Source organism: Sphaerodactylus townsendi, linkage group LG08 (assembly GCF_021028975.2).
Source record: "Sphaerodactylus townsendi isolate TG3544 linkage group LG08, MPM_Stown_v2.3, whole genome shotgun sequence".
NCBI classification, from domain to species: Eukaryota; Metazoa; Chordata; class Lepidosauria; order Squamata; family Sphaerodactylidae; genus Sphaerodactylus; species Sphaerodactylus townsendi.
Window position 1 is genome coordinate 66,496,083 of NC_059432.1, and position 22,345 is coordinate 66,518,427.

At 41.3% G+C, this 22,345-nt stretch overlaps 1 protein-coding gene across 2 annotated transcripts; it reads left to right on the top strand.

Moving 5' to 3' along the window:
• Positions 1–5,659: 5,659 nt before the first annotated feature.
• PLEKHB2 (pleckstrin homology domain containing B2) lies at positions 5,660–21,545 on the top strand. 2 transcript variants are annotated; one of them, XM_048505771.1, is made up of 8 exons: positions 5,660–5,778; positions 8,777–8,822; positions 10,043–10,195; positions 11,633–11,735; positions 12,334–12,373; positions 17,869–17,958; positions 18,299–18,407; positions 19,233–21,545. In XM_048505771.1, the coding sequence occupies exons 2-8, from the start codon at positions 8,786–8,788 to the stop codon at positions 19,355–19,357; spliced, it is 657 nt and encodes a 218-aa protein (XP_048361728.1). In that variant the 5' UTR covers positions 5,660–5,778; positions 8,777–8,785; the 3' UTR covers positions 19,358–21,545. The 2 variants fall into 2 exon arrangements, with proteins under 2 accessions (XP_048361728.1, XP_048361729.1); XM_048505772.1 differs by having other exon boundaries at positions 5,663–5,753.
• The last annotated feature ends 800 nt before the right edge of the window (positions 21,546–22,345 follow it).

Below are 22,345 nucleotides of genomic sequence, written 5' to 3' on the forward strand. Positions count from 1 at the left end.
AACAAATACAGCAATTAATGTTCCTTTGTTTATTTGAAATATTTTTATAACCTGCCTTTCGCCTTTCCAGTCTAAAAATAAAACGCCTTCAATGTGTCACACAACATTCACGCTAAAAGTAGCAAGCACTAAAACAAGAAAATAACACCAGTCTGCAATGCATATTTGGCTTCTATCAATAAATTAAACAAGCAAAAATGCCACCTTAAGGACGCTTGTCTGCGAGTCTCACTGAATAAAACAAGGCATTAGGGTGTTGTGGGTTGCATGGCCGTGTTCCAGTAGCATTTTCTCTTGACGTTTCGGCTGGATCTACGGCTGATCCTCTGAAGATGCCAGCCACAGATGCAGGCGAAACGTCAGGAGAAAATGCTACTGGAACACGGCCATGCAACCCGGAAAATCCACAACACCCTAGTAATTCCGGCCATGAAAGCCATCAACAATACATAAAACGAGACATTTCTGAATCCATTTGTTTATAATTGCTTCTTAAAAGTCTGAGTGTTTAAAAGTGTAATCACAGTTACCCCCCTCTGCTAAAATAAATCGGTTTAGAAGGATACAAACAGGAAACCCACAGGCCTTGCAGGGGGCATCCAATTTTCCCTTTTCCCACCATTTTCTCTTTCCCTTTCCTACAAGCTTTTAAAGTCTTTTCTTGCCTTCTGTTTTCCTTCCCCACACAGCAGCCATTCTACTTTTATCTGCCCTGCCTTGATCCTCCTTCCTGGGAAAATTCTGCTTCATTTCAATCATTGAGTACTAGCTGCTAAGCTCAGCCCAGCTGCACAATAGAGAACCCCCAAGGTCTGGCGAGGGAGGGGGACTTTTTCCTCTTTTTATTTATTTATTTTTTACATTTATACCCAGCCATATCTCTGCGACTCAAGGCTTTTTCTCTTCATGGCAAAACACATATCATTATTTGTGCTTCCTTTTTTGATTCCCATTTGCCAACCCTCCCTCTTCAGCTATATGTATTAACTTCTTTATAACCTAGCTATAAGTTCAACCCAGTGCGTATGTGTGTTTTAGATTTCAGATTTTACTGCAAACCTGGGGCTTTTCACAGGTATGTAGAGCAACACATTAGATTTACCATGAAGGTGTCTTCTCAACAGAGGAGCAAAGTCATCCAGGCTGGTTCGGTCATACCTCCAGCTGTTCAGGCAAGGCTATATACATTATTTGGATACTCTCCTGGACTGTAGGGGGCTCTCCCTATACAGTCATAGAAAAGCTCTGCTCCACATTCCCCCTTCTGTTTCCATACCATGCTTTTTTTTGCAGGGGAATGGATGACTTTGTCCCACTGATGAAAAGACACCTTCATGGTAAGTCCAACTCATTGGTAAGTCCAACTCATTGGTTATATACCAGAGCAACCACGCCAGGATGGGATACAGTAAGAACTCATAAACTATGTGTGAGTGGAACTCCACGTGGGTCAGCGCAAGAGCGAGGCGAGGCAGCTGAGATAACATCTGACGGTGGAGATCGCTTCAGCAGCGGGGGGCTAGAGTCCCAGTGTTCCTAAGCGAAGTCCTCGCGTGCTGGATCCTGGCACCTTTTATTGTGATGATTCTAACGGGCTCAGTGTAGAAGGGAGGAGCGGAGGGAGTTCCGGGAGAGCGGGAGGTCGTGAGATCATCATGTGATGCATGATCTCACCTGGCTACGTGCGGAGAGGAGCGTAAGCGTCTGAGCCTAATCCTCACCTGGGGGCAAGACCATTGTCCCTGCGCCCGGTGACTGAGCCAGACAGTTCATGACTCGTGACTCATAGGGGGATGAGGAGTGGAAGTGCCCGGTGCTGCACCAGAAGGCCAGTGGGAGTAGGTGTTCCAGCTTCGATACTGATTGCTGCTGGGATCTGGCCGGTGCATTACTACACTATGTTCATACCTTTCAGAAAGTTAAAGCTCATCTCATGAATCCCACTGTATGACTTGCTGCAGGACCCTCTTTCAAAAGGCAGCCTCAATTGATTCTTGTTGGTCCAATCAATAGTGCCTCACAAACATTGAGAACATTTGGTTGTCCTTCTCTAATAGATGCACTGGTAGAAAACAAGGCGAATGTAGCCTTGTTGAATGAGCTGGTTGAATGAGCTGTGATGCTACTAGGGACACTGCAACTCAGGCCCTCAAAGATGGGCCTTATCCAATCCATTGCCTAAATGTTTCCCAGATGTAGTGATAGATTCCCCTGGTAGACTGCCTGCAACTTTGAACCATGACTTCAATAACCTCACTAGGAAGCCCCAATTTTTTCAAATCTAGCCTTTCAAGGGCCACATTGTTAACTGAAGTGATCTGGGTGAAATATCGGGCTTTGTCTCATAAGGTCTGTCTGTGTTGGTAATCGCCACAGTTTGCCCTGAGCCAGATTCATCAGGTCCAAAAAACAGGGCCTTCATGGCCATTGAGGGCAATTAGTAGAACATCTCCCCTATCCTTCCTGATGTTCCTGACCTCGTTGCTTAGGATGGAAATGGGGGGAAAGGCAAACAGGAGCCCCTGAGGCCATCTGTGTCTCTAAGCATCTGACCCTTCTGTTTGCACATCCTGGAAATGACATTAAAAAATGTCTATCTGTACAATTACCGTATGTCTGGTAGCAAACAAGTCCATAATAGGCTCCTAGAATCTGTCCATTGTGAGCTGAAAGACCAATGAATATAGGGTCCATTCCACCGGATCTATCTCAATCTACCTGAGCCAATCTGCAGTAACATTTAATGCCACACTGAGGTGTTTTGGCCCAATAGTTAGAATGGACCTAACCTGTCTGAATGACTGAGCCCCACTGCTGGAGAAAGATCTGTCTTGTCTGTCCATTGTACCAGTACCCAGATTTAAGTATCCACAGATGGAGTCATATTGAGAATAAGATGTATTGATAAATCGGTTTAGGATTGCACTGAAATTATTATGAGTATGACTGTACTTATAACAGTGATGGTATCAGACAAAGAAATAATAAATTATTCCGAGAGAATTCCCATGCTTCTGGTGCCAGTATTGAAAAGTCTGTTTCCAGTAGTCACTCCATTACTTTTAAAGGTAAGGGCAACTGAAAAAAATGCATCATTCAGGCAAATTGGTTATCAAGCAGGGGGTCCTTTAAATGCCTTGATCCCAAAATGTTTGGGTTTTGTGAGACCACCTTTGCATTGACCCCAGTCACAAACTTGCAGCCAAGAAAGATCTTTCACAACTAAAGAAATGTGATTTCTGTGACACATCCCACTTAAAAAAACCCCACTCTGATCATTGATTTCTAAACTAGCTGAAGTATCTGAACATATTTCAGTGACAGCTCCACACAGAATGGATTACAGTAATCAAGCATGGATAGAAATAGGGCATGCATAATTGTGATCAGGTCGCCTTTTCCTAGAAGGGGATACAGATGTAGTTGATGAAACACATTCCATACTACACCACCTGAGCAAAGCTATTTCTAGAAGCACCCCAAACTGCAAACATGTTTTTTCCTGGGGAGTGCAACCTTATACAAAACTGGTTGAATACTACCTTCATGACCCAGTGAGTCCACCCACAATATCTCCATCTGTATGGAATGTCAGTTGTTGCTCAGAACATCCAGAGCATCCATTGGATTAGATGAAAAGGAGAAATGGGTGGGTATTTTTTTTATTTCTATTAAATTAATATTCATCATTACAGTTTTAAAAATGTGAAACTTGCTTAACATCTATTCAGGTTCAAACTTGCAGTCTCTTAAATTCTGTTGAAAATTCCAAATCAAAATATGATCCATATACAACATTTTGTTCTCATATCCCTAATTATCCAAGTCTTTTGACATGTCTCTTTTAAGTACAGTCATCATCAAAATGGCCAGATCTACCCAATGCTTCTGAATGGGAGGTAGACCAGTCCTCCAACCGGTTGCTACTCTAATGTATGATCTGCAAAGCTTCAAATATTGCTATTTTAAAACAAAAAAACAAACCACACATGCACAGGATTGCCAGGATAAACAAATTTTATAATTCTAAGTTTTACATAGAAATGCCCACTGGACAAGCTACAAACAGAAAAAATATTGGAAACATTCTTAAAATGATGGTGGCAGCACAGAGGCTCCTGAATGGGGAAGAAAATGGCAGGCGCTGCTATAGAAAAGGCAAGTCTTGCTGATAGACATTCAAGGCATTATAAATGCTCTCTTTCAAAGTTCAATGTTTCATATAGTGCACAGAACAATGATGGTGGTGCTCAAAAAAGACTAATGCTTTCAGAGAATTCGGGACTATTATGAACTGTGGAAACACATTACTTTCACTTCTGCCAAACAGCTACTCTTCTACTCTTGTACAAATGCAAAATGTTCATCAGGAACAAAGATTGAAAATTAATCCCTGCCTATGGAATTCCAATCAAACACTATCAAATTCTGGTGAGGGCTCTGAGCTTCTCAAAACTGCAATGACAGACTGTAGGAACTCTTTGTATCATGCAGGTCAAACAACTGTTAAGCAGCATACAGTGGGCTGGAGCTGAGCTAGAATACTGGAGCTGGCAACCCTGCAGCAAACAGCCTAGTTTTACATTGCGCGCCGAGCTGTTGATCATGTGGTTGGCATAGCACTGGGAATCTGGCCTTTACCTGTATTAGATGGCTGCCTGCAAAAAGCTAGGAGACCAAAGGACAGTCATAACTAATGTTCTGTAGTAACATCAAACAACACAAAGTTCTACACATGCCCTTAAAGTTTCCTTAGCTTTCCTTCTGCCCCTTGGGGGTTCCTACATAGAGGGATGCACCTCTTGGGAGAGACATACCACTGAGGCAGCTCTTACTTATAGACATTTAATGACTTGTATGGGGCTTCCCTGGAACTATGTATGAACATTCTGCTGCTGAGAACCTGATGTGCGAGGCAACTGACCACCATAAGTGCTTAGTTGGCCATAACAAAGGTTAGAGACTGAGTAGAGGAGCAGGAGAGGTTCCAGCTTCCAGGTGGGACCTGGAGATGCCTTGGAATTATAGTGCATCTGGAAACTAGAGAGATCAGTTCACCTGGAAAAAAAGGGAGGGTGGACTCCGTGGCATTGTCCTCCCCCAGCTCCATTCCCAAATCTCCAGGAGTTTTCTAACCTGCATCTGGCAACCCTCCCCTGCTGCCGGTGAACAGGGAAGATCTGGCAATCTTAACAGGCAAGATTATAATCTTTTCAAACATGGAGATTAAACAGGTCAAGAGTCTTCTCAAAATCTGGCAAAGTTATACTGTAATTTAAATAACCTGATTGGAGACGCTTTTCTTCACCCCCTTCCTTTCCCTGAAAACAAAGCCGCAGTCATGCTCTCGCATAAAAGCACTGGGGCGCGCAGGGTTTAAGAAGAGCAGGGACCTCAGCAAGGTCTAATTTTTAGAGTCTACCTTCCAAAGTAATTAATTCCTTAAGGGGAACTAATATTTGCAATTTGGAGACCACGTGTAATTCTGCGAAATCTTCAGGCTCCACCTGGGGATTGGAAATCGAACCAGGAAGTACTGTCCTTCACCAAGAGCCCATATGAATTTTTTCGTCCGCATAACGTTCTTCTGCTTGCAAAAACTACAACTCCCATCCAGCCCTTTGAGCATGTGCAGTTGCATTGACTGACGCAATTGATCATAGGACAGAGCTGACGTCAGAAAGCTGGGAGACAGGAGTGTGTGATTTTTGTCTTGGAAGTAACAAGGCGAAGAGCAGGATTCGTTGGCTCTTGTAAGTCTTTTGCAAAGCGAAATAGGTAGGCGAAAATAGGGACTTTCCTTGTCTGCATTTTTGCTTTGGATGGAAAGTGGCTAGGGATTGGTTTGCCTGGGTTAGAGTCGCCTGTGATTTCCAGGTCAGTTGGAAGTAGAAGCCGGTGTGTTTTCTATTACTCTTGAGTAGACTGGAGAGCGTTGTTGAAGGTGGGGGAAGGCTGCTGCCCTCTGGTTGCATCTTGTCTAGACGAGAAAGGGTCAAATCCAGTAAGGTCGCGCCGTGGTGTTTTGTAATCCCTGGGACTGCCGCAACTGCTTCGAGTCTAAATCGCTGCCTTCGCCTCCCATTTGCTCTATTTATGTTCCTTCCCGCAATTGGAGGCGAAGAGGGTGATGAAGAGAAGATCGCTTAAGTGGCTCATTCCGTGAACCTAATTTTTTTGTAAATACATAGCAATTTCGTGACGTCTTAAAGAACAAAATGTGATTCCAGCTTGAAGTAGAGGATATAATGATCATATTTAGTCAATTAAAAATACTAGTTACATTAAGCTAGTTAATGTAAATGAGGAGTGCAATGTTTTGTTAAGACAGAGAATAGCTGTAGCGAGGAGGAAATACCTAGCAATTGTTCAAGATGGGGGAGGGGTCATGGAGTTGGAAGAGACTACAAGGGCCGCCAAGTCCAACCCCCTGCCATGCTAGAATGCACAACCAAAGCTCCCTTGACAGATGGCTGTTCAGCCTCTGTTTAAAAACCTCCAAGGAAGGGAACTCCATCACCCTCTGAGATATTCCCCTGTTGAACAGCCCTTACTGTCAGAAAGTTCTTCCTAACGTTTATAGGGAATCTCTTTTCCTGTATTTTGAATCCATTACTCCTTGTCCTAGTCTCTGAAGCAGGCTTGCTCCGTCTCGCTCTGACCATCTTCAACATAACATCCCTTCACATATGTAAACATGCCTTTCATGTCACCCCTTCACCTTCTCTTCTCCAGACTAAACTTTTCCTATTAGTTTCTCTGTAGTATTGGATAGCTAGTGTTAAGGTGAACTAGTTCTAGAATTCTAGAATGAAAGTAAAGTCAAGATGTCTGATGGACTTTTAACAACAGTATGTCTGGCAGAAATATAGGGGAGATGAGATTCACTTGAGAAATTTCTCCTTGTTATGCACTTGTTAAAGACACAGGATACTTGCAAGGAAAACAAAAGACCCATAGCCTTATTAGCAGAGTGTAATTCAACTTCTGTTTCTTTTTCGTTCATTTTCAGATGGTAGTAATATTGTTTTACTCTTGTTAAAAACCAAAGTGCAACACTTAAACTGTGTTTGAAAGTTTTGTTGTATAAATTTGTTGGACCAGAGCATATCCAAATGAAATATCAATAGAATCTAACTTAGGAAAATTATCTGAAGAGCTGTGGAATTAGAATAGTTTCTCAGGTTAGGGTTCAAACTGGTTGGTAATGGTGGGAAATTACCAGCTATTTGTGATTTGTGGGGAAAAATGCAACCTGATGACACAGGCTGGAATAGCTGGAAGGAATGTGTGGGTTGTTCAGTTTGAATACTGTCATTTCCTCTTCAAGGTTATGGATTGTGCAGTATGTTTTGTGTGCATGTCTTCCTGTCTATAAAACAGTTTCAAGAGCATTGTTCTTTTGACTTTTCAAGCTCTGGTATGGTCCAGTTGCAGAAGTCTGCCCAAACTTGCTAATTTCCTCTTTTTTCTGATGAAGAGCCTACTTCATCCATCTCTTAAAAACGTTGTGTCCTGTGCTTAAAGATGGGAAGTTGTAAGATGGCTCAACAGCTGAGTGCTAAAGCATGTGTTTTCTGTACAGAAAGTCCCAACTTCAATCCCCACCATTTCCAGTTAAAAGCATCTCTGCTAAGCAGGCCTAGGAAAGATTCCTATCTGAGACTATGATTATGCTGTATGGCCTAGGGCAGCTTCATATGTGCATTTTGAAAATCAGATATGGGAAGAGAAGATCAAGGCTTCAATTCTCTGACCAAATAAATGTATGTAGAAAATAACCAATACTGTGTTTTTAGGGCTATGTTTAGGTATTTGGCAAAAAGAAGCTGTGATATGCTTAACAGAGAGAAAACATCATTTTGAAGTATACATACGGTATTTACTTTGCTGTAAGTACTGTTGAGTTTGATGGCACTTGATTCCTGGCATTCTTAAAACTGTAGTCCTAATCCCACATGTGTGGTCAGTACTTCACTGATATCGCATACACTTTCCTCTGGCTTCCGTTGGCTGACGTTTGTTAATGTTTACCAATTGATCCCCCCCCCCCCCCCCCGTACTCATTGTGGCTGCAGTCTTGTGCGCTCTTCCAATCTTGAAAGAGAGTTTACTTCTAAGTACATGGATACAGGATTGGCCTTTGATCAAACAATGCACACATGTTATTGCTAGGTTGCACATTTCAGCCTGTATTTAACAAGCCAATCTCTGCAAAAAGTGGCGGTAGTAATTCAAGTATCTGGGCAAGCTGTAGCATTGTCAGATTCTTACCAAAATACAGCTTTTGTGTTTTTAAGAACCCCATCCAGTGAGCAGTGTAGGTGTGTTGTAGCAGCCATTAAGAGGAAAACTTAGTAACTGAAAAGGAATTTATTCCAGTTGCATATGCTTATTTTATAATATGGTCTGTTTTGGTGACTGGTAACTTGCTTGCTGTTTCCAAATAGATGAGTCCTATGTGTTGTGATTTCCTTAAGGCTACATATCTGGACTCTGGTGGCTTCTGAGTGCATCAGCTGTAAAGTTTTATGGGGCCTCTGGAGGACCAATGTGTGATTATAATGAGAGATTACCTATAATATACATTAACATGCTTCTATGAAGATCTCCATCTTTCTTTAACCACCTTGTGGCAGATCTCCATACGTCTTTCACCCACCTTGGGAAGAAACTTCACACATGCTCAGGGAACAGCACATCTGAAGATGCAGCCCTTTTAAATAATTGCTGTTAAACTATTATTGAAGGATCTCCACTTTTCTCTTCTTTCTAGAGTTGGGTTATGGCATTGGTGAAAAGTGGCTGGCTGCTTCGGCAAAGTGAGTAACAGATTCTGACTGCTTTCCTTTTTTGTACTGTTTTTAGGCAAATTGGATGTTACATATTTGCGTATGCTGTAAACCACTCTAAGTTTTCTGTTGAGAAGACAGTGCAGGTTATAAGTTGAATATTGGATTAAATTAAATACATGGGTGATTAGGAGACTGGTAGTGGTTAGCAAACTTGAGCCGAAAGACAGTGTGGTAGGGGGAAGGTTAAATGTCCCTTCCTCCTACCCTGTTTCACTGATAAAATTGGAGCATCCTCCCTCCCTCCCTCCCTCCCTCCCTCCAGATTATATATATATATATATATTAAAGTTAGTGTGTGGGTCAGAAAATACAACATAAACTAGATTCTCATTTGGACTGGTTCTTAAAAATTACTACGGGTTATGGTAAAATCCTTATTTTTGCTGCAAAGTTAACATATGAGTTCTCTAGTCTTACACTGTTTGTTCAGAAGTAATACTTTTCTGCCTGACATCTTAAATCATTAGTGAGAATAAAGCAAGTAGTGGCCATAAACAGGATTGAGGAAATATTTCTAGATATCCAACAGATTGGGCCGCCCAATCCAGATTGGGGGGAGGGCAGAATAGCCACAGCAGGCAGCCTGCGCCCACGCATTTGCTCTCCTAGCTAGCATAAGTGACACTTAAGCTAGCCAGGAGGGCAAATAGGGATGACCAGAGGACTCACCTCCAGTTGCTGCTTCCTTCCAGAGTTGCGTCAGCCTAACTTCTAGGCTGGTTCAACTGAGGGTATTCCCGGAGGCTTTTGCCCCAGAAATGCCGGTGGTGGGGAGGATAGACATAAGGGTGGCATAACTTCATTTCCCCATGGAGGGTTTTTGGGTGGCCAGGGAGGCTGTTTGTTTCTTCTGCCTGCCTGTGCTGCCTGAAAGCCCTCTGGAGGCAGTGGGGCGGCACAGGAGCAGACCCATCCCTGGCCACCTCCAGGATCTGGATTGTGCTGTCAGTTTGCTCACTTAGCACATCAGGAAGTATCACTGAGTACACAATGATGTAATTTATGTTGCTTCTGTTTCACAACTTATCCTTGTGCTTCTTAATGAAAATTGCATTATTGTTTAAAAAATCAGCCCCTGAACACTTATGAGATCGTATCCCAAGCCTGAAAGAGTTTTTGAACCTGATGCTAGATTGAAACTATTTTCCTGTCAGTAGTTGCCAAAATAGTTTTTTTCATTCCCTCAGGTACTATACTACGGCGTTGGAAGAAAAACTGGTTCGATCTGTGGTCACATGGTTTCTTACTTTTTTATGATGACCACCATCGGCGGGATCTTGAAGACAGAATTCACATGAAAATTGATTGCATCAATATCAAAGTGGGAAATGAATGTAGAGGTGAATACGACATGCTTTGGAGTCCTTTTTTAAATTCTCCTCCACAAGCAACCACTATTGCCTCTGTCTAGAATCACTGCTTAGCTTTATGCCATAAATCACACCCGTATGCCAGAGAACAAAGGCTACTTGCTGTGATAGCTTCCCCCAAAATAAGCTATTCAAGACATACACATCCCCAAGCTTTCCACAAAGCATTCGACAATACATTTCCACAAAATGTTCCTCTGTGGTGGTTAATGGGTGGCCTCTATAAAATTGTTCTACTTAGTTTTCCAAAAGTAATTAGAATTCATCTTATCTCTTTTATAATCTAATCACTTTGGTGGGGGAAGGGGTAGAGAACATGAGAGTCAGACATTCTAGTTTAACATCTGTGGTGCAGGTATTCAGTCTGTGCTGATCATGGGACAGCGTGTACTTAACTGCAGGGCTGAAAGGTTGATTAGCTGTACTTGGTTAGCCTGTAATGAAAATTAGCCTGCATAATATGTGTATATGATTAGAATCTTCTGTTTACAGTTAATTTGATATCAAGAACTGATTGGACTTTACAGTCTTCCTGAAAACAGGATGTTCCTAGGTTGTGTTTATTTCACAGTCATCTGATAATTTGGATATGAAAGTTATTTGTGAAATTCTTATTCCCTTTAAAAATCCTTAAGTTCATATTGCTCTAAGATCAGATAATTTAACTTTTCAAAAATAGAGCATTCCACTTGTAGCTTGTTTTTTTCCCCCTGTGAAGGGTCCATGGCATTATTTGCAGCTCAGGTTAGTGATTTTGTGGGGACAACTTTTACATTTTGTTTTCTCTTCTCTCCCTTGTAAGTTCCTTGAGTTTGAACAATATTTAAGATATTGCCTGATACTTGTGACTAGTTTCTGTCCTTCTTTTTGATTAGTGGAGAGTACAAATGCGAAACACTTCAGTCTGCAGCTGTCACTGTATTCTCTGAAAAAAACCCTGTGGCATTCTGCCCCAGCACAGCAGTGGACCAGTCCTTCTCCCTGCTCAGAAGAGGTGTACATTGTGCAAGGAACTATTTAAAGTTCTGCATGGAATGGTAGTCAGGAAAACTTCCTTATGTGGAAACTTAAAACACTTCTGAGATGCCTAGAAAATGCATCGTGCCCTTGCCCCTTGATTCTGTAGTGGGTAAGAACTTTGCTTTGCAAAGTTAGCCTTGGATATACCGGCTACATTTGCCAGCTATAGATTGCACTTTAGCTGCTGGCTGACAGGCTCTTCCTCCTTCCCTTAGTGAAGGCTCTTTTGAGGACCTGAATTTACTTGAATTGCAGTGCAATCCACCACAATCCATCCTTCAAATTAGTGGGCTCAGACTGGAGTAATTTTGTATAGGATCACTCTCTTAAACAATTAGCTTCTTCACAGAAATTAAAGTATCTCTCTTTGCCTTTCCTTTTGGCCAGGGTTGCAGCCTCCTGAGGGGAAGTCTAGAGACTGTTTGCTGCAGATTGTCTGTCGTGATGGGAAGGTGCTCAACGTCTGTGCGGAAAGTGCTGATGACTGCTTGTAAGTGTCCAAGCAAGGGTTGTGGCTCTGCTTGGCTCCTTCTATTTTGTTGCTATGGCTGCAGGTATAAGACCCTGCCTTCTGTAATAGCTCTTTTAACAAACACAGGCTTTTAGCCTTGTAGACCTGTGAGGATATAATATGTGGGGTTGTGATGTTCACGCTTAAATTACTAACTTCAAATAGATTGTTGAGATATTGAAGATGTATAGCTCTTCAGAATTTTATTGTCACACCTTGATACAAAGAAGTGAACTGTGGTTGCTTGGGTTATATAAATAATGGTCCATCTGGTTCATTATTGTCTAATTAGACTGGCAGCGCTTCTCCAGGATCCCAAGTACAGAAAGGTGTTTCCCAGCTAACTTACCGTAGATCCTTTATCTGGCAGTGTAAGGTCTGAACTTAGGGACTTTCTGCATGTGCAAAGCATGTGCTCTCCCTCTCCCCTAGACAACTTTCTAGGCTCATATTTGTAAGAAGCTACCACTATTTTTTTCCTATCAGTGTGGTATCTGATGTACAATTAGCTGTGTGAGTTCAAACGCTTTTGAATGGCTTTTAACTTTTCCCCCTTGGCTTCATTCATTCCTTTTAGGGCTTGGAAAATTGCTCTCCAAGACTCTAGAACAAATGGGGTATGTATTTTTGTTCACGGTGACAAGGAAAGTAAGTCTTTTCACTTCCTTTGCTCTGTTAAGTGCTTTTTGGTGGATAGTGCTTTTATCTCATGCAAAGAAGACTTGAATTCTAGGTTGGCTCCAGGAGAGAAATCTTTCAAAAGCAGCATGATGGGTTATGCTTGACCAGTGCTGGCTGGCAGATGTGTTATGCCTCCTGGGGGATGTGCTGAGCTGGTGATGAGATTGGTTCTGAGGTTGACATCATCCATCACTGTGCTGACAGGCCATAAAAATGAACATCTGTGGGCATCTGTCATTTAGCTCAAGTGGAGTTAATGCTAGCACGCTAGAAGATTCTGATGGTGCTAACAGCATTTAGTGGCACTTGTTGCTAATCTTGATAATAGGGACAGTTTAAATTCCAAAAGGGAGGGATACTTTGGAAAGTTACCTGCCCTACAGGGAGTTACCAGGGATTTTTTTTTTCAGTTGGAAGGTAGAACATCAGTCTTGGGCAAAAGTCAGCCATTGAACTGTGGGGGAAAATATTTGGGGAGCTTTTGTTAGAGTCTCTTGAGTGGAGGGAACCTAAACATTCAAAAATGGGTTCAGGAACACATAATCTATGCTTAGCCTGTGTATGAACCTGAGTCTGTTTTACAAGAGGAAGGCTGGTTACATTTTGAATATCTCTATTTTCCCCTGACACAGTAAAGTACCACATTCTGCTCCCTTTGGGCTTGGAAACTGCAGAGCAAGTTAGCTGAAAAGTGTAGTGCAATAATATCATCTTTTGTAAAAGAGTGGTAGGCTGCCTATGATAGGAGTAGAAAAAGAGAACAAAAAATAGCCCTGGGCAGAGTTGCATGGCAGGAATCTTGACAGGCAACATGCTATGAAATAAAAGCAGTTCCATCCCCTGCTTGCACAAAGGCAAAAGAAAAAAAAGGCTCAAGACAGTTTGTCAGAACAAATACCTTTTGAAACTGGTGTTGGTAAAGTCTGGGATTGCATTCCTCTTCCTCTCTTTTTAAGTGTGGGAGTGACAGAAGTGGCACAGAGGGGAATTCTTAAAAATAGTTCCCTTTTTCAACACTATTAATTGTGCATGTTTCTCCAGCTGATGACAGTAAGGGGCTGTTAAATAGACTTGCTATTTTGAGGTTCCTTTCTTTTGTTTTCCTTTTGTTTTACCAAGAACTGTGTGTTGCTGAGAAGTTCAATCACTGATGTTTTATCCAATGAATGATGGAGGAGAGGAGATAGGAGGGTGTGATGTCGTCCGCTTTCCCTTCTTGTAGCTGCCCTTCATTCCATGGGGTCTCTTTTTAGAGTTCCCCAACCCTTATATGTATTTGGATCAGGTGGAGAGCTTGTCACAAGAGGCTCTTGGAGAAAGAAACTTGGGAAAATAATATTTTTTTTCAGTAGGACATCAATAAGATACAGCACACAGGCATTGACAGTCTCCAGTGCAACTACTTACTGTGTATATTTTTAAACTACACTTTCCAAAGTTGTTTTTTGTAATTGAGATATTAAATTCTGATACTGGATTGATGGCAAGATTCTGTTCTGCATAGGCCTGAAATGTCATGTCCATCATTATGATGGGCAGGTGTTTTCTTTTATATTGCAGGGAGCATGTAAACGTTTCAGTGGGCTTTGCCTGTCTAGCAGTACTCTGAGTTTTGAGTTGGACCCTGTTTGTGTGGTCTTGGATTCTGTTTCTTGAGCATACTTGAATGTGGTGGAATCTTTGCAGTTTGATTTTGTATACATTGTCATTATTTCTTCTAATAAACTTTATGGTCCCATGCATATCATTAAAGTGATGACATGGAACCACCCTAAGAGAGAGGAAGGGTTTGTTTGTTTTTTGATGTTGCATACTTGAAGGAATCCCAAGGTATGCTGAAAAATATTAGTTTGTGATTTTTTTAAAAAAAGAAGAGCCTTTAGCCCAGTTCATCAAACCCTGAATATTAATTGTTGTCCAGGACATATAAAGTATCGAGGGCAATAGAATGACAGTTAAAAAATGAACATGAAAATTGAGAAGGAAGGAGGAATTATTGGGATTAGGACTGGAATATATATGTTATGAAGTGTTCATCCCCTAATTCTCCCTACCTGTAAGGATGCTGTACATTTTTACAGGCTGTGGTCACTTTGAAACTGAAGCAGTCTTCTGGGAGTGGGGGTAACAAATCAGGATTAGAGTCGACACACTTCCTCTTATTGTAACTAGTTGCTCACGCATACCTCCAGAACTCTTTAAAACTGTGTAGAGGGTAGAGCTTCTTTATCATTTATAATATCCTTCAATTCCAGCATTACCTGGCCTGCAGGAAATATGGTGTGAGAAACCCATTCCACAACCACCACCCCAACCCTCTTGCCCATAGCACTTGTTTTCTGAGCTCCAAGACTGGATGAGCTGGAAGCTACTGATCCAACACTGGACCTCTGCAAGGTTTCAGCGTTGTACAGTTGGCGGGGATGAAGATTTTTAAATCATATTTCCCCTGTGATTCCTTGCAAGGCCCTGGTATTATTTCTGATATGCACTGGACTTTAGCATTTGTTATGAATAGAGCATTTGTTTTGAATGGGACCATCTGCAGAAATGGTAGAGACTTCTGCATAGCTGAGGGATTTTTTTTAAAACACTCCCACCCAGCAACTAGTCTGACAAGCATTGAGCATGTTTACACCCTTCAGGATGTGTCAGTGCTGAGAAACATTGAGCATTAGCAGAAGGAGAGTAGCCTGCACAAGCTCCTGCATACAGGATGATTGATCTTGTCCAGGATATTTAGAGTCAAGGGATTCATGCTGTGTGGTGCTCATTCCCAGACCTTAGTCTGCCCTCTGTCACCACTCTGGAAGATCATAAGTATGTAGAGGAACGGACTAGTTTGAAACTAAACATCCTCATGATGGAATTACTTTTGGATGAGAGGAAAAACACTTCCTCTAGTCCTAATCCTGAGGGATCTCTGTGCTCAGAAGGGGGCAGCATTCTACACATCCAATCCCCTTTCCCAAATTCTCCCATTCACCACAGGGAGGAAGAGGTTAAAAAAAAAGGTTAGGTGTAGCTTCCTGCTCTTTTCCGCAGTCAGGGCAAATGTTCTACAATGCTAGGACACCAGAAAGCTGCTTATTGACCCCAGAAAAGAATTATGCTATAGAGAGTGGGATTTTCCTAATGGTTCCCCACTAACAACTTGTCAAATTTATGTTGTGAGTAGAGATGTGAAATTTCTGGAAATGCTGGCATTCCCAATGGGGTAGGATTTGATTATTGAAAATTCCTTAGGGGATAGGACAGAGAAATAAGCTTGAGTATCCAGTGCATTTGATAAATTGGCAAGCCCCATTTCCCATGAGTGCTGGGTGCAAAAGCTTTTGTTGTATATGCAATACTTTCTTTCCTATCAAACCAAAACCTTTTTTACTGCTTCAGTAACAAAGAAGATATCATTTGTAACTCAGCACATAAGATTGTGTTGATCATCATTTTTATGGAACATAAAAGTATAGATTCCTTACTTTTCTACACATGCTACTCACTTAACGTATCTGGGGAGAATGGCAATTGCTCCTTAACAAGCAGCCAGGTAATAGCATTTTCTCCCACTTAGGCATGTAGAAGAAGAATAGTTGGATTTATATCCCCCCTTTCTCTCCTACAGGAGACTCAAAGGGGCTAACAGACTCCTTTCCCTTCCCCCCTCACAACAAACACCCTGTGAGGTCAGTGGGGCTGAGAGAGCTCAGAAGAACTGTGGCTAGCCCAAGGTCACCACCTGGCATGTTTTAGAGCGAACAGGCTAATCTGAATTCCCCAGATAAGACTCCACAGCGCAGATGGCAGAGCAGGGAATCAAACCTGGTTCCTCCAGATCAGAGTACACCTGCTCTTAACAACTACGCCACCGCTGCTTTGCACATGTACATGTACATGTGCATACCTCTTGACATCATGTTGTTTCCTGTATCCAAAAAAGTGTGAGGTAGGGCTGAAATGTCTTTGATCAGGTGTGTTCAAGAAGCGTTGTGCCACAGAGCTTTTCATTATATCAGTAGAACTATTTCAGCTGCCTTTCTTGATCCTATAAATCTGGCACAGAAAGTTGGTACAGCTCAGTCATGCTCCCTTTGCTGCTCAGGGAAAAGTACTGAATGGTTGCCAGCCATGCTTGTAAATCATCTGTGTATGGGACACTGAAGAGCAGTAATGTGGCAAAAAGTCTTCTTATCTGACAGACTGAGCTTTGATTCAAGAAAGCTTAAGCCCACAGTATTTGGTTGGTCCTTAAGATGAATTTTGTTGTCTGATAGAAAGTGTAATTATCACCCAACCAAAATTATGCATGATAAACAAGGAAAAAAACCTTGAATATGATCAAAGTGAATAGGTTGTTTTGAAAACAGGGAGGGGAAAGTTGCAGATTGGACACTAGAACACCAGGAATCCATGGTGGTAAATTAATGATACAAGAGTCAATGGAAGGCTCATTGCACCGAAGGAGAGCATCGCCATTAGCAGGACAGATCTGCCATGGGCAGCCCCATCCAAACGGTGAGGTGGGTGACTGTGGCACCATGACCATACCATCGTGACGCTCCCCAAGAGGCTTCCCAGTGACACAGGGAGGCATGCAAAACAAACTCCCGGCCACCAAGAAGCCTCTAAGGGTCACATAAAGCCATTCTTGCTGCCGGCTTAACCTGGCGAATGGCCAGGAGGAAGCTGACTGATGTCGGCTCCTCCCCTGGATTTCCTCCGCTGTGCTGTCCAGTGCCACATTCCAATGCCAGGGGAGGCTGGCAGCGGCTGCACACTGGTGATTTCACCTCTTTGCTGGGGTAAGGGGCCCAGAGAGGGCAAACATGCTGGTGGCAGGGTGCATTGCTTCCACAAGCACTTCCCCGCCCCGTTTAGATGGGGCTATTAAGTTCCCAGTAACATTGTTCGGTTTGAACTTTCTGTTTAGTCTTTTGGGGTTTTTTTCCTTGGTGCTGTAGCTCCTTCCCCAGCTTTCCAGTTCTGTTTCCTTTTTGGTATTTGAGGGAGAAAAACTTGGATACCATTCTGAGCTCTTTGGGGAAAGAATGGGATTTAAAATGTTTCTGATTAAAATGTTTCTGATTTCTGATCTTCCAGACGTGGAATAGATGGTAAAACTGGATGGCTTTGCCTTGTGTTTGTTCAGCTTTGGATATTAAGTACTGATGATCAGTAATGACATCTTGTTTGCGAAGGAGAGACACTCACAGCACAATTCTATGCAGAGTTACTCCAGTCTAAACCCATTGAAATTAATGGACTTTGACTGGAGGTACTTTCCTTAAGATTTCACTGTTAATGTACTAAAAAGATGCTGATTTATCTTCAGTTTCTTATTGAATAGCTCCTTATGTCCTGGCTACTACCTGGTGTGGTGTTTATCCACTTTGTGAGGAAATAACTGCTTTCCTGTGTGTGTTAATCTACCTAGGCCTATCTCGGTTCTGAAGTGATGTGCGATGACTCTACAATTTCTTCAGCTCCCCCTCCATATACAGCTTATGCCACACCATCACCTGAGGTAGGTAAAATTGGAGACCAAATTTTAAGCCTGTGACTCTTGGCAGTTCATAATGTTACTTTTATGTCAAGCTTGTCAACAGCTTCATCTTCATGAACTGCTAACTGGCATCTTTGGTTTGTTTGAATAGTGCTGTTTATGTGTCATGCCCATAATTCTTAGCTCTAGTAAAGTGGTTAACATGTCTCATCCAACATCACATCACTATACATTGTGTAAGTGTGCTCCTTAAAATAGATATGCAGTCAAAATAGATAAGATCATGACTTGTAGCACCGCATAGAAGAAAAATTCCTTATGTTAAGTTTGGTTACATGCACCTTGTTTGTAATTTCCTTAGGTTTATGGCTACCCACAATACAGTGGTGCTTATCCACCTCCAGGGACTCAGGTCATCTTTACTTCCAATGGACAGACATATGCCATTCCTTACCAATATCCAAACCAAGGTAACTTGTGGTATTTATTTTCTCTGATGTAACTTGTGTATTTAAAACTTAATATTCTATATGATTAACTTCTCCCCTCCCTTTTCATTATTGTAATCTGAATTTAGAGCAAAATATTCCTTGTTACAAGAACATCATTGAACAGTTTATAAGGTGGTAAAAACATGTACAGTGGTATTAAATCTGTAATCTTTATGATTGCTTTGAACATGTTATTAAATCTTGGTGCCTAATAAATATTTATACAATTGTTCAATGATGTTGTGGTGGAAGTAGTGGAAGAAAATATAAAAATATAAAGAGATTACTGCAAGGATGTCTCTTCCTTGTGGTCTGTGCATCGTAATGCATTAGGTAGAGCAAAAATACTCAGGACTTTAACTACCAGTAGCCTGGATTAGCTGGAAAGCAATCTGTTTGAAGGTACTTTGTTGTAGTTGCAGCCTTCTCAGAGAGTTCTTGGTCCAAAGTACTTCCTGACCACTGGTGCTTGCAGGATGTTTTCCACTGGCTGAACAGTAGACCCAGCTTCACAGTTTTCAGTCTGACCTGTCCAATGATTCTCATCTTTCCTCACCCTCATCTCATTGGAGGGCTACTTGGTATAAACAAGAAAACTGGGTTACTTCTCGTTTTCAGATTTCTACAGATGTGTAGTTTTGGTAAGAATCCCAAGATACTACTTTTTCTAGTTAAGTTGAAGTCCAGTGTGTATGTTCAGCTTCTACTTTTAAGGAGACTTTAAATTCTTTGTGCATAAATGACTAGGAAAGGAACAGAGTTCTTTCTAGTACAACTCATTTACACCCCAACTTTTTTTTTTAGGACCACCTGCAAACCATGTCATTATTCGAGAACGGTACCGGGACAGTGATGGAGACCTTGCCCTTGGCATGCTTGCTGGAGCAGCAACAGGAATGGCCCTGGGCTCATTGTTCTGGGTATTCTAGGTTTCTCTGGAGCCATAAAGGGAGGAAGATCCAAAACCTTTTATTTATTCTGTGTATAATAATTATATATTTTCAAGTACTCCTGTTTAATCTACAGATTTTTAATAAGTTCTAGTAATACTTTGCTAGCAACCAACGAGAACTGTAGTTGACTAAGTCTTAATTGCCTCAACGGTTCCTGGTTAGTTAAATTTGTGATTGAATACATTGATCAGTAAATTGCAGTAATATCAATGAAGAATTACTAATGAAGGATAAATGGCAACACTTGACTGATTTTTATAGTCCAAAAGTAGCCATCTTTGTTAAGTCATGTTGGCTGCAGGCTTGGAATGGTAACTGCAAAATAAGGCAGAATGACGATAGGAAATATATGGTGTACGTTGGACTCCTGATTATTTGAATTAGACACTGTTTTGCTACCTCTTGAATAGAGATGGTGGCTCTGTAGACACTCCATGGAAAATTTGATGTTTTCGATATTCTAAAGGCGTTAACATTTCTATAGCTGGTTAGGTTGAGAAAAATTGCAAACTTAACAGCATATATTGCTTTACTGTGCAAACTCTGGCAAAATTCTAAACAAAGAAGCTTGCAGCTGTTCCTTGAAAAGTAATAACATCTTTGCTTGGAAAAGGGAAGAAAACTTTGCCACAATAATTTCAGTTTACTAGAAGTCTTAGCTCAGTTTAGTTCCTTGTGTATCAATGACTGAGCTCCATTTCAAATGGGATCCTTCTGACTTGGTCTTCTTTGCTAGGACAGGCAGTATCTTCTGGTAACTTGGTTCAGTCTGCATGTGAAAACCCAATCCTACAAAGATACATAATTAAAGGTCTGTAGTCATGTAGTCATTTTTTAAAAAAAACTTTACTTGTAGAGTGGAAGTTTACACAAAACATCTCCCCACATTTCATCTGCAGCTGCAAACAAGGTTATTTGCTTTTGTTGGTGTAGCACAATGAAATCTGTTCTCAATCATTAAGATGTTGTTCTAGTAATGTCTGATCTTGCATAGTGTTCTATTTGAGTTTCTTCACTTTCTGCTTTTGATGCATACAACTCTGTATCAGTATCAGGATGGAGCAAGCTCTCATTAGAACATGATTAGCTTCAGTGGAGTAGGGTGCCAAAGCTTTATTCTTAGGATTTTTAAAATTTTTATATATTCATTTGCGTGTATATCCTATTAAAATCTGAGATGTAGTTAAGACTCTTCAAAATACTTGTGTTGTGCTCTGAATCAAACATTTACAGCAGTGTAAGGAAGGCTTTGGTATAGTCATTAGTCAAAACAGTAAAGATTAATGCAATTGTATTTTGTTCTCAATGAATTAGGGATAATGTGCTTACATGGCTTGGCAAAAGTGATGCAAGTCTTCCCTTGAATGAAACATATACTGCTGTTTTGCCTTGGGAAGGGTAGACAGTGATGAGAAACCATAGTCACATCCAACACCTGAATTTGAAAGTCTGTTGAGATGCTTATTCCTATAAATAGGTTGCTCAGCAGTCTAGAACAAATGAACAGTACTGTGAACGGAAAGAAATCCGAACTGAAGGTATTTAGTGTTTCATAAGTGTGTGGCCCTCATTATTAATTCCTGTGCAATTATACCTGAAGCTTTTGAATCACTGAAACTAGCAGGGGAGTTCTGAGCAGAGATATGCCCTTCTAAAACCAGTGGCTTCAGTTGATTTAGAAGGATATAATTCTGCTAAGGATCATATTGTACCCCTGTGATATAGGCAGGCTTAGCTTCTGCTCTGATTTACACTTTGTCAAGAGCAATTTTTTAAAAGAACCCCTTATCTTTAGTGCTGCTCTGTATAGGTGTCTAGAAATATCCAAAATTGTTTCTATGTATTTGTATTTGATCATGAAAATGGAAATAAATGTAGCATTCGAACTGCTGGTAAACTTGAAAATTATGACATGCCCCTTATCAAAAGTCAATACGAGTCTTTCAGACCGAATGTGTCTGATTTTCATTTGCAGGTGGAGAACAAGGAAACAATTCTTCTGCGTCATTTTAATTATGTAATCATTGCTGTGTTCTAATATGTTTTGTTTTGTACAGATGCATTTTTGTAGATTACTGTTATCATTATGGATGCCACCTTGAGCACAGGAAAGCAGGGTACAAATTTTCCAGTAAATATAAATAAAACTCACATTTAATTCTCAGAGGGCATGTGGGTGACTTTATTGGAAAAACATTTTATAAATAAGTCATAGAGGGCTACTAATGGTTCCATGATGGTGTATAAGTCTTTTAACAGCCTGACAGGCAATATGGCAAACTGTCAAATGGTCTTTGGCTGATTAGATTTGTCCTGAGTATTCTGCCACTTGCAGTCTATCCATTATCCCAACTGTTCCAGGTCTAACAGTTCTCACTCTCAAAGGCAGGTGGTTTATTCCATTGAGGGCATTTGGGAGTTAAAACCAACCATCTGGGTCAGTTCCTGTTCCAAAAATCAATGACTACACGGCAGGAAAGCTTGCCATGTCAGCTGGGAATATGCCGAAGCCAGCCTGAAATTCCACTGAATCCAACGATTTTTCGGCCAGACCAATTTAAAAACAAGATTCTGTGATTCCAGTTCTTTTCAGCTAATGAATTGCCTGAAAAGTCTAATCACATATCCACAGATCATCCTGTTTTCATCTGAGTGCCAGTGGGGGTGTAGTCTCCTTAAAAGAAAGAAAGGGGGAGGGTATAAATTCAAACTCTTCTTCATCATCTAGATCCATGGTGGTGAACCTATAGCACTCCAGATGTTCCTGGACTACAATTCCCATCAGCCCCTGCCAGCCAATTGGCCATGCTGGCAGGGGCTGATGGGAATTGTAGTCTACGAACATCTGGAGTGCCATAGGTTCACCACCACTGATCTAGATTCTAGTATATGGCAGTCTGAATTTGTTTGGCCATAAATGTATTTGAGTCGGCCTTAGGGTAATTGTGGCAGCTGTGGAGCCCT

Bases quoted from the DNA above. Each gene is read 5' to 3' on its own strand.
- PLEKHB2 (XM_048505771.1), top strand. From the start codon at position 8,786: ATGGCATTGGTGAAAAGTGGCTGGCTGCTTCGGCAAA. The intron at 11,736-12,333 runs GTAAGTGTCCAA...CATTCCTTTTAG, and splicing joins GAAAGTGCTGATGACTGCTT to GGCTTGGAAAATTGCTCTCC. The intron at 17,959-18,298 runs GTAGGTAAAATT...TAATTTCCTTAG, and splicing joins ATGCCACACCATCACCTGAG to GTTTATGGCTACCCACAATA.